Raw genomic sequence first — 12183 nt, forward strand, 5'->3', positions numbered from 1 at the left:
TGCCGTACTCGATCGATGACGGGAAGTTAAGGCGCTTCATCTGGAGCGAGGATAGTCGGGAATCTCAAAAAACAGGTAAACAAAATAACTGTCCGTGCATGAAAATACACAATCAGAAAATAATACACACGTACATAAAAATGCATGATCATTAAGACATAATGTGGCATCCATGTGAGGTTATTTATAAACAGGTAAATGTTGCCGTGCACATGCAGTGGCCTGCGCTTAAATGACCCTCGCGACGGGGCAGCACGGACCCCGCCGTCATGACAGAACAAACCCGAAAATACACCTCATATATCTGTTTATCAGCCCACGAGCGCTTTATTTATCATTCTATGAACACCAAAACCACACCTAAGGGACTAAATGTGACAAAAGCCCTTTAATGGTACCATAAGCGATTCAGTTTCGGTCCCCATATGTAGTTAGCCAGGTCAGATGCTGATTTTAGCCGTTCTCAGGCAATTGTGTGTGTCGTATATATACCAAATTGATCTCTATAACGTGCTTAATGGTTCTTGAATCATTATCTTTCTTTATTGGCCGATATTGTGTTCATGCAATGTTATTTAATATAAGAGGGCTTGTTTGGATTCTCTTGTTGATACCATAGCAGCTGTAGCGTGCTAAACAGGCTCTGTTACCTGTAAATAAACCATTGTTAAGCAAAAGGGAAAATGGGTGTTGGATCATACTATTACCATATATATGTTTCAAATATATTTTTTATATATATCGCATAAGTGAATATGTCTTCCAGTTCAGCCATCAATGCTAAGTTTATACAGAACCATTACGTGGCTGTTAGCCAAAGCTAACAAAAGCCGTTCGATGTCATTTTGCTGTAGCGCGATGTATTTATATATTATGTAATGTATGTATTTGTTATTTTAGTCGAAGTAAAGAACGGGCTATCATTAAAATAACAGAATGCTTGTGGCTAAAGGCATTGTCAATTTTACCTAATTGGTACCTCAGCACGAAACCGTTTCTATTAGGATTACAATTAGCTGGAATACTTGAAATGTTTTAATAAACTATGTTTGTGCAAAAAGGACATTTTTATATGTACCAAAATCACCTTATGTAACTAGATGACTTGCTATGAAATATTGTTTAAAAAAAATATAACACATTACCCCCTGCCTGCATGAAAGACACCATTAAATCACACTGTGATTTGTATGAACAGTATTACATTTCCTTTTTAAATAGAAAATAATGTAAACACAGTACTTAATGGAATAGTTCGCCCAAAATTGAATATTATGTAATCGTTCCAAACATGTGTGACCTTTTTCTGCAAAATGCAAAAGAAGATATTTTGAAGAATGTTGGCAACCAAACTGTTTTGGTGACCATTGACTTCCATTATTTATATGTTCCACAGAAGAAAGAAAGTCATACAGGTTTGGAACGACATGAGGGTGAGTAAATGATGACAGAATCTTAATTTTTGATTAACTATCCATTTAATGCAATTCTTATTACAAACTATTTTTCAAACATTTTATTTGTGTTCTAGGATTGAGTCCACTGACCCGGCATGGGGGACATGAAAACCCCCGATTTTGATGACCTGTTGGCAGCGTTTGACATTCCTGACATTGATGCCAAAGAGGCTATCCAGTCTGCACCAGATGAGGTAGAGGGGCATCAAGGAGCAGGTGGAGGATCACTCATAAAGTCTGGTGATGCTTCAGTGGGTGGAAGTTCAGCCATAAGATCACCCAGCCCATCCTCGGATTCTCAGAGTGACCCTTCTATTGTTAGTGTGATTGTGAAGAACCGTGTTCGTCCTGAGCCCTTTGATGGTGGTGACAACTCAGTACCAGACCCACTCAACCATAATGGATTTGTGTCGTCTGGTGGGTCAGTACATATGTCGCAGGCCCGTTGCCAGCCGAATGGGGAGCAGTGGCCCATATGCAGCTCAAAGACTATTCCAGAAAATGCAGGATCTGTCCTTGGATCTTCCGGCAGTTCCAAACAGGGCAGCAACATCTTTAATAAACTGAAGCCTTTAATGGCACAAGGTGCTGGAGACTCTGTCGGAAGGGCCCGGAAAATGCAGCTTCTGCAACAGCAGCATATGCAGCAGGAGATGAACATAGAAGGTTCAGACAAGGCGAAAGCCCATGCAGTTCCTAGTGGGGCAAGTGGAGCAGCATCTCCTTTCTTTCCCCCACCTAAACCACTTCTTTCCACTCCCTCCACAGCTACATCCTCCTCACCGTCATCGTCCTCTCCTTCAGTTGGGTCCAGAGTTTCTGGGGCTGTGGCATCATCTCCGCTTGCTACATCTCTAACAGAGCCGTTTAACGGAACACCGCGTCTTAGTTCGTCTGCTTTTAGACGCGTAGATTCAGATGAAGAGGACTCAGATCCTGATTCTGGAGGATCTCTAGTCATCCACGAGAGTCCGGACTCACCCACCCCTCCGAAACTGTCACGCAGGCTGAGGTCACCTCCAGAAAATTCACAGTCTCCTTCTCTCCCTCCTTCCACGTCCATATCACCCAGCGCTTACCCCAAACCAGGTGATATTCCCTTGGCTTCACCTGCTTCACCTCGAGCTCAACAGAACTGGCTTTCTTCACCAGTCCAGACAGGAACCGGAAAGAGTATCCCCCAAGAGGAGCGAAACCCAGAGCATGTGATTGAAGAACGAGACTCGCCGGAGAGCCCTGAGCCTGAGATGCCCAAGTCCTCCATGCCAACGTCTGCAGTTACCAAAAGATCATGCAGCCCTGCGGTGGCATCTTCATCACCATCTGCCGCCCTTCGAGAACCCAAGGAAGAAGAAGAGGAGATGGAAGTAGACAAAGGGTCTACAGAGAATGGAAAAGATGTGGCTAATGTGGATGGTAAAGATGGTGGAAAAAGGGATGGAGAAAAAATGGAGGTAGATACTGCGCAGTCCCTACCAGCAGACACTGGCTCGACACCAAGCACTGGTGGCAAAGCTGTAGCTGGCAGCAATGTTCCTTCCAGACCACTGAAAGTCCGCATCAAGACTATTAAGACATCTACAGGAGGCATCACCCGCACAGTTACCCGAGTAGCAGGTAAAGGAGGTGCTGCCAATGCAGGCAAAGATGCAGGTAAATCCCAAACGGGAAATAGAGCCGCCCCTGCGAAAGGCGCCAGAAAAAATGACACCACTGCTGGTCAAGTGGTAAAAAGCTCAACCCTACCAGTATCCACTCTAGAAGCCAGTAGTGCCATGTTAGCAGCAGCCAGCAAGGTCCAAAACAAAATGACAGTGCAATCCGATAAAATGAAAGTTTCTGCCACAGCAGTAAGCATCACAAAAGCCACCACTTTACCAGTCGCACCAGCTGTCGGTGGAATAAGTGTGCGCCCTACAGTCGCTAAAACCGCCAACGGAGGAACTGTGCCGTGTAAACCTGCGTCTATAGTCAACAGCACCGGTGCTGTTATTTCCCGTAGCCAGTCCAGCCTGGTTGAGGCTTTCAACAAGATCCTGAATAGCAAGAACCTGCTGCCCAGCTATCGTCCAGACCTCTCGACCCCACCACCCCCTGAATGGGGTCTTCCTATGCCTGCTGCTGGCTACCGATGCTTGGAGTGCGGAGATTCTTTTGCTTTGGAGCGCAGCCTGGCACGACACTACGACCGGCGCTCTTTGAGAATAGAAGTGACATGCAATCACTGCGCAAAGCGGCTGGCTTTCTTCAATAAGTGCAGCCTGCTGCTACATGCTCGGGAACACAAGGAACGAGGCCTGGTCATGCAGTGCTCACATTTGGTTATGAGACCAGTTACAGTGGAGCAGATGATTGGTCAGCAAGACACTACTCCCATTGGTAAGTTATGAAAAAAAACTGTAGTTTTTGTGAAGATTTGAATAGGACTTCTTCAGCTTAATATTGAACCGTAAATGTTCTTGTTCCTTTAGGTATGCTCTCTCCATCGCTGTCCTCTCCACCTCTGACATCCTCCACCACCCCAACAGGGACGACCACACTGCCATCCACTTCCAGTCCACTGAAGGATTCCCCCTCACCAGGCACAGCTGCAACCCAGCCCAGCCCTGCCCGCCGTGGACCCCAGAGTCCCCAAGCCCTGATGCCGCTGCCCTGCAAGAAAGGAGAGGCCCTGCAATATCACAACTTCAAGTGTCCTGAATGCCAAGCCCAATTTTCAAGCAAGGCTGAATTAGTGACCCATTTCCAGCAAATCAGAGCTACTCCTAACTCAGTAAGTTGGAAAATTGTAAACGCAATATTGTAAACAATGATTTTCTTTCTGGTGTGTCTGATTTTATATTTATTTTTTTACATGCCCTACCAGAATTTTCTACTTACTATGTGTGTATGTATATATATATATATATATATATATATATATATATATATATATATATATATATATATATATATATATATAAAATAAAATAATCTATATAATTTATATAAATTATTTAAAAAATAATAAAATTATATTATTTAAAATATACTATTTAAAATGTGTGTGTGTGTCTGTAATAAATATATATATATATATATATATATATATATATATATATATATCATTTTTTTAAAAGTAAATAACATTGCTGACAGAATTAAAAGTGTGTGTATGCGCGCGCTGTCAATTGATTAAAAAAATTAACTAATTAATCACATTTTTCTGTAATTGTGATTAATTTGATTTTAAAAATTGAATTTTTTTCCCTCAAATTTAGCTGTTAATTATAACCATATATTCAACATTACAGTATAATTGAAAGCTATCAAAGATAAAATATTAAACAATTACGTGATATTATTAACTAAGAAAGATTTATGTACACGTTTGTTAGAAAATAAATGTGTATGGTGCAATCAATACAGATTTGATTGATGTTTCTATCATTACAAGTCAGTTTTGTAATTTCGAAAAGCCTCATCTATGTTAGCCAACTTGGTGACTTATTTAAAACAACAGAATTCAACAGACATGTTCAGTACATCACAGAAGACCAAATAATAATCATTGCAACAAATTGTTGCATTCAGTGTGACTTGGTAAATTGTTGCATAAGAAATGTTATGCATTTAATGTTTATTTTTGATGAAATGTGCATTTACATAAGAATTTGTTTACGATCAATTTACACATTTATTCTACTCGTGTTTCTTAAATAGGGCCCAAAATCAGTGTATAAGTTAGAAAATTACTTTATTTACTAACTCCTTTATGTTGCCCCTGCTGTCTCTTTTTTTCAGACTTGTATGCTTTGCTCTCCCCCCATGATGCTGCCTAACTGGTGCAGTGTGTCGGCCCATCAGCGGATCCATAAGCACCGCGCACCCCATGTGTGCCCGGAGTGTGGTGGCACTGCCCGTCAGGCCACGTTTCAAACCCATCTGGAAGAGTCCTGCTTGCACTTTGCCAGGCGCATCGGCTACAGGTTCCTGGCTTTCAATTTCCTATCCATGTTTTATAATATTTCAGGCAGTTTCCTTTTGAGATTCCCTGCAAGGAAATAAAAAAATTGCCCACTTACACTTGCACATGCTCAAATCTACTTCCTTTATTCCAGGTGCTCCAGTTGTCAAGTTGTGTTCGGAGGTTTGAATTCCATCAAGTCCCACATTCAGACAGCTCACTGTGAGGTGTTTCATAAGTGCCCCAATTGCCCGATGGCCTTCAAATCTGCGCAGAGTGCCCAGGGGCACATCACTTCCCAGCATCCCGCCCTCACAGCTGCACAGGCTAAGTAGGTTGAACACACAGCTTTTCATGATTAGCCATGGATGTGAAATATTTTGATGTTAAAAATAAATTCCTTAAACATATAAACTCTGATCCTCTACTATTCTTATACTCTTTCTACAGAATGATCTACAAATGTGTCATGTGTGACACTGTGTTCACCCAGAAACCTTTGCTCTACATGCATTTTGACACTCACCTGGCCAAACAGAAAGTGCATGTGTTCAAATGTCCAGACTGCACTAAACTTTATGCCCAGAAAGGCTCCATGATGGAACACATCAAGGTAGATATATTAACAATAATAATTTGAATAATAAGTTTGTGATCTAGTTTATTATTATTGTTGTCATTAAACAAGGCATTTAAGGATTTTAATTGATTTAAAGGGTTAGTTAAAATTGACCCATAATTTACTCACCTTCAAGCCATCCTATATGACCTTCTTCTTCCAGTCAAACACAATCGGGAGTTATATTAAAAAATATTCTGTCTCTTCCGAGCTTCATAATGGGAGTGAATAGTAACCAATATTTTTAAGCCCAAAAAAAGCACATCTATCCATCATAAAAATAATCCATACGGCTCCAGGGGGTTAATAAAGGCCTAAGTAATACGTTTTTGTATTGCTTTGCTTCAGAAGGCAAAGCAATACAAAATACATTTGGGTGAACTAACTAAAAAATGAATTGTTATTTTGCCTTTTGTGTTACCCATTCTTTTCACTTCCTCTAGAGAATGTGGTGTCAGTAAAGGCATACAGTAAATCTCTTGGTTTGGCTTTTACAGAGTGATTTCTGTGTATCACATTGTCTAAAGCTCATACCAAGTACAAAAACCACCTCAGTGTGAATTGTCTTATTTTCCTGTCTGTCTCGCTCATGCTTTTGACCAGAGCTGTCTTTCAATATTTCCCTTTAGACTGCTCATAGAGGCCTGTCTGTCAAAGCAGAGACTCCGCCCACCACCTCATCTCCTGTCTCGGCTCCTGCCAACAACTCCACGTCTAAACCCAAACCAGCCGAAAACAATTCAGATGAGTTGAGCCAGGGACAGGGAGAGGAGGAAGAGGAGGGGGAAGAAGAGGAGGGAGAGCAGGAAGGGGAGGAGAGAGAAGAGGAAGAAGAAGATGAGAATGAGGAGGAAGAGCAGCCAAGTTCTCCAGAGAGTGGGAATATGGAGTGGAGGTGCAGGGAGTGCAAGAAACGCTTTGCAGAGAGAGAGGATTACATCGACCACATGAAGAATGACCACGGCACGGTTGGTACTCTTATAAACATACATGAAGCAATCACAAAAAAAACCTCAAGCACAGAAGTTATTATATATATTTTATCTAAGAGATATATTTTATAATAAATGTGTGATTCTTTTATATACTATTGTGCGTGCATTTTCTTGTAATTGATGGTATTTATTTAAAAAATATATATTTATTTTATATTTTGGTCAATGACGTGACGAGTCATTTTTTTTGTCCAAAGACCTTAAAGGGTCACCACCCTGTTTTAGCCTAGTCGTTCACACCTCTGAGCTGCAAAAACTCTGTTAAAATGGGCATGTAAAGCTCTGGAAAAGTGGGAGTGTAGAGGGGGGGGAAGAGGGGAGAGAACAACCAATGAAGCACAGACATAGAACCCACTCATTATACAGAATAATGAATATTAATATATGAGCACGGAGAAAATGACAACAAACTCCCAAGTACAAGGGAGAAATGCGAAAGAATATTTAATAGGGCTAATAATAGGCTACTTTGATAACGTTTACGATCACTGCAGTCTCAAAATCAGTCTTTTGTCTATTCGAATAATCGTGTCGTCGCGTTCAGATAGGCTACACCACTGTATCAGTGTCCAGTTTGCACAAAAAATTCATTTGAAGAAGACTTGATGAAATATGTGTGCATACACCATGCTGGTTAATGTTTGGTGCAGGAGAATGTGTAAAATAAAAACTTTAAACACGGATACCTTATTCTGTATGAGCTATGTGCCACGTGGCTAGTGTTATTAAACTCATTGCGGAGCTCCGCACTGAAACCGATATATTATAAAACTGGTATATCATAAAAACAATCGTATTTTTCATGTGTTCGTATTCAAACTCCAGTTCTGACCGCATCACGAGCAAAATACAAACAACACACGTGCAGTGCTGAGGGAAACAGCCTACGGCTTGCGTGTTTTAACGCAGCTAGAGCAGGCAGAGGCGTGATATTTGAGCCGCACTTTTGTGACATTTGAATTCTCTGCTGTAATGCGATCTCATGCGAACATGTTTTCCATTTGTGCTAGTAGATTACAGCAGAACAATCCACATGCACACAAACCTCTGCTCTGGTCACGTCGCAGGAAAAAACACTGTGTTGTAGCACTGAGGAAACGAACACCAACGACATGTATCTGAATGACAAGAGACCGAGGCGAGAGAAGTGATACTTCCTCATGCATAATACCGCAATCATAATCTTATGCATACTACAGCGCAGTGATTGGATTGAATGAGCTTTATGTCATGAATATATGTCGAGAATCGCTCGAAACGGTCTACGTCAGCATGTTCGACCATGCCCATACTTGGGTCGAAAGTACACAATGACGTCAGATTTTGTGACGTTGCTCCGACTCAGCTTTTCAAACCGAAAAGACAGAAATCGCTCTGAAAAATGCAAAAATAACTATTTTTCACTTATAAATAACATTGAGTACCTTTAGTGTTTTCACTGATGTGCAGCCTATACATATCTGTTTACATCTCAAAAAAAGTGTTTTGGGGTTTCATGACCCTTTAATAATAATACATAAAAAAAGATAAGACATCCAAAGTATGTAAGGTAGCACAACTAGATCTCTTTTATTAAATCCAAAAAGTTTTAATTATATTCTGCTACATATAAAGGTATTTTAAAGATTTTAAAGTGTCAAAAGGTCATTTGGTTTAACCGTACAAAGGCCAATACAGCCATTTCATTTGTGATTAAAATATCTTAAAATGTAATAAATGTATATATTTTTTATTCTGGTATGATTTTATAACATCATATATCAACATAGTGCAAAATGTTATTAAAATTATGTGTAGAAGTCGTTGCTTTGTTAGGAGAAAGAAAGAATTTCATTGATGTCATTCGGAGTAACCAATATAAAGAGACCGTTTTGGATCAAGTCATGCGGTCAATATCATGTGACAGGATGTGACATCATTCAGACACCTGCAAAGGACCACATGGTTGTGAAGCAAAGTAACTTATTCTCTCTTAACTATTTGAAGAATTCATGTTTTCATTTGCTCATACACATGTCCTGAAATATCAGGTCATTCGGTACAACCACTATAAAACATGGAAAATGTTGTAATATTTTAAAAACTTGTACTAAATATAAAATGTTTGATTTTCCTTTTGCTAGCTAGATGGCTAGATTTCAGCCTATTAGTACTGTTTGAAAATAGCATCATTTGGTATAACCAAAAGTGTCATTCGGTAAAACCGAAACTTTGGTTAATCCAAATGACTTTTTTGGTGACAAATTTTGACCATCGTATAAAAAATGACAAAAGCAGTGTTAATTGATTTATTAAACCACAATCTCATTGTTAACACTTAATAAAACTTCAATATTAATTATATCCCCATTGTTTTTTTACACTTTTAAAAACCTTATTTGTCTATGACCCATATCCAAAACATGAAGAGATTTGTGTTTTTTAATTTATTGACTGCTTTTTTATTTCTTCCTCTAGTTAATGAAGAAGTTCCCCTGCAGATTGTGTGAGCGTTCGTTCAGTTCAGCCAACAGCCTTCGTCGACATGTCAGAATAATACACGAGGGCGTCAAGAGAGTCTTCCACTGCCCGTGAGTCAAATATTCATCAACCACAAATTTATTTGAATCTTGTCCTTCCTAAAATGATTCTTTATTTCATTACTTATCTCTTCTAATTCTGTATACGTTGTTCTCTTCAGACACTGCTCAGAGGGCAAGCGTACATTCAGTAGTCGTCTGATTTTGGAGAAGCACATTCGGGTCAGACATGGCATTAGAGCGCGACAGACAACAGACAGACCGGTCAGTTTAAACACTCTATGTCTTTACAGTTTGCTATATTTAACTGTCCACATATTAATTTTAATTTCCTCTCTCAGAATGCTCCAAACACCAGAAAGCGTTCACTTCCAGGTGACGGGGCGGGCAGTTCATCTGAGCTTGACAATGAGGGCGGACCTCCAGCTGCAGGGGGCGGCGCCGATACGGATGACGTCACGGGGGAGGATGCCTCGGGTCCAGCGAAGAGAACTCGAGCGTCTGAAAACCGACCGGCCGATCAAGAGGAAGACGACGGCATGTTCCGTTGCACACCCTGCGGCTTCACCACCCAGGATTGGGATGAGTTTCAGCGCCACATTCCCGTCCACTGTGACGCGGAGAACGCGTCTCAGCAGTGCCTGCAGTGCGGAGCCTGCTTCGCCTCGGCCGGCTCTCTCAGCCGACACAAATTCATCACGCACCGCTTGCGTCAAGGTCAGCATGACGGTCGTGGTGGAAACGCATCACCTGGCGCATCTCCACAGGACGGATCGCCGTCCTCACCTAAAGCGGGCGAGGAGGGGGAGGGAGGGGTGAGCTGCAGGGTGTGTGGCCGGCGCTTCGACAAAACCTCGGACCTTAACACACACTTCCGCACGCATGGCATGGCCTTCATAACGGCACACAGGACCGACAAGCCCTAGTAAAAGGAGTGAGATGGGAAAAAGCAAAGAAAGGAAAAGCCATTGCAAAACAGGACACTGCGTTGAACTAGCCAATAAGACGAGTTTAAAATGAATACATATAATTTGGAAAATTTAACCTGTCGTTATAATTGTAATGTGATCTGTCTTCCGAAATACAAAGATATTAAAGCTATTTCCCCCTTTCCTCCAATCGATCCCTGTTTGTAACATCCTCAGCATTGTATTGCTCAAAAACTACTTTACATCTAGAGCAATTCGGTGTTTGCTGAGCTGAGCGTCAATCCACAAAAGCATTAAAGCAAAAAGGGTGCTAGTGAAGGTTTTTTTTAACGAATAAAGGAAAACACTGACTTTTAAATGTAACAATATTGTACAGACATTGTAGTACTGATATTTATTTATATTGAAGCATTCATCAGTCTTTTGATAATCATTGAGAATGAAAAAGTTTCATTTGTGCAAGGAGAACAGACATATATGAGGTCAAAAATGGATTGTAAAGTTTAAATAGTCAAAAGGTCAATATAAGTAAACATGGATACATTTCAAATCACAGATACACTTGAGCACATTTTATGTGTGTATAAATGCAGTACATCAGTTTGAAATGGTTGTTGCATTTGGAAATGTGAATAAGTTCGGTCTTTGTATTTTTTTTTCTTTAGCTGAAAGGCGAAATTGAAATACTACTAGTGAAAGTTTGTGTTTGGGACCTGATGTAATTTTTACGACTTCATCTGATTGAAAAATCGACACTGAGTTTGAAGGATTGCTTGTGTGTTTTATGGCAAATTATGTACAAATATGAATGTTGTTTGTGTATTTTTTCTTTGATAAGAGTTTTTTCTATCAGAAAGTTCTGTGCTTGTCAAATCCACATTTCTTAAAAATAATATTGTGATCGTGTGAATCATCTGTGTGAGTGTGACTTTCTATCCCTCCAGTAATAGATGTATACGTCCCATACATAGACAGTCTATAGACAGCCATCTTATTCTGTGATGACCTGCCTGTTTCACTGCCGTACATCTGTGTCAGTTCTCTTTCTAAATAAAACAGTAAATTGGTACGGTACAGATCATGGTGTGCTTAATGATTTATGTCCCGGTGCATGCTGGGAACACTAATAAGTTTAATATCAAACAATTAAGTGACAGTTTAATATCAAAATTAGCCAAATCATTGAATGCAATTCAATTACTGATAAATACATATAAAACTAAATTGATGTCTATGTGCATACATTTTTTTAGGTAGAAAATTTATAGATAATTTGTCTGTGCATTGACAAATATTATTTCCCAGAATTTATGAATTTTTGTTAATGTTAGTAGTATTTATATGTTAGTGCATTAATGTTAGTTTTACTGCTGTATTGGAGCTGGAATTGAATTGCTAACAAAACTAAATATAAAGTACTCTTTGCTGCACCACAATTCAATAGTAGATATTGTGCTACATTGTCTTAAATAGTAAAGTTTTTAGACATCAGTGAGCCTTACAAAGTCATTGTTTATATATTTGATTATAAACCTATAAAAAAATTCCTAAATTACAAGACATGATGTAGAAGACCCCACAATAAGGTCATGTAGTTCATAAAACTTTTCCAGACATTATTGTGATAACGACTGTGCTTCAAAAGAAGTTAATTAAATATATTTAATATATAAATAATAACAATTCAGATTCCATCATGTGTTTAACAGATTATTTTC

The 12183-nt window shown here is 39.7% G+C and overlaps 1 protein-coding gene and 1 non-coding gene across 2 annotated transcripts; both read left to right on the forward strand.

The window, feature by feature from the left end:
- The first annotated feature begins 7 nt into the window (after nt 1-7).
- Nucleotides 8-10467, forward strand: znf687b (zinc finger protein 687b). The gene is made up of 11 exons (XM_067410930.1): nt 8-75; nt 1397-1433; nt 1532-3836; nt 3929-4230; nt 5241-5425; nt 5558-5734; nt 5854-6016; nt 6652-6990; nt 9475-9587; nt 9698-9800; nt 9878-10467. The coding sequence occupies exons 3-11, from the start codon at nt 1553-1555 to the stop codon at nt 10460-10462; spliced, it is 4251 nt and encodes a 1416-aa protein (XP_067267031.1). The 5' UTR covers nt 8-75; nt 1397-1433; nt 1532-1552; the 3' UTR covers nt 10463-10467.
- Nucleotides 6429-6567, forward strand: LOC137002297 (small nucleolar RNA SNORA13). Its single transcript, XR_010891827.1, has one exon. It is a non-coding gene; the product is annotated as a small nucleolar RNA SNORA13 (small nucleolar RNA).
- Nucleotides 10468-12183: the final 1716 nt, after the last annotated feature.

The sequence above is a fragment of the Chanodichthys erythropterus genome, chromosome 15 (genome assembly GCF_024489055.1).
Source record: "Chanodichthys erythropterus isolate Z2021 chromosome 15, ASM2448905v1, whole genome shotgun sequence".
Lineage (NCBI taxonomy): Eukaryota > Metazoa > Chordata > Actinopteri > Cypriniformes > Xenocyprididae > Chanodichthys > Chanodichthys erythropterus.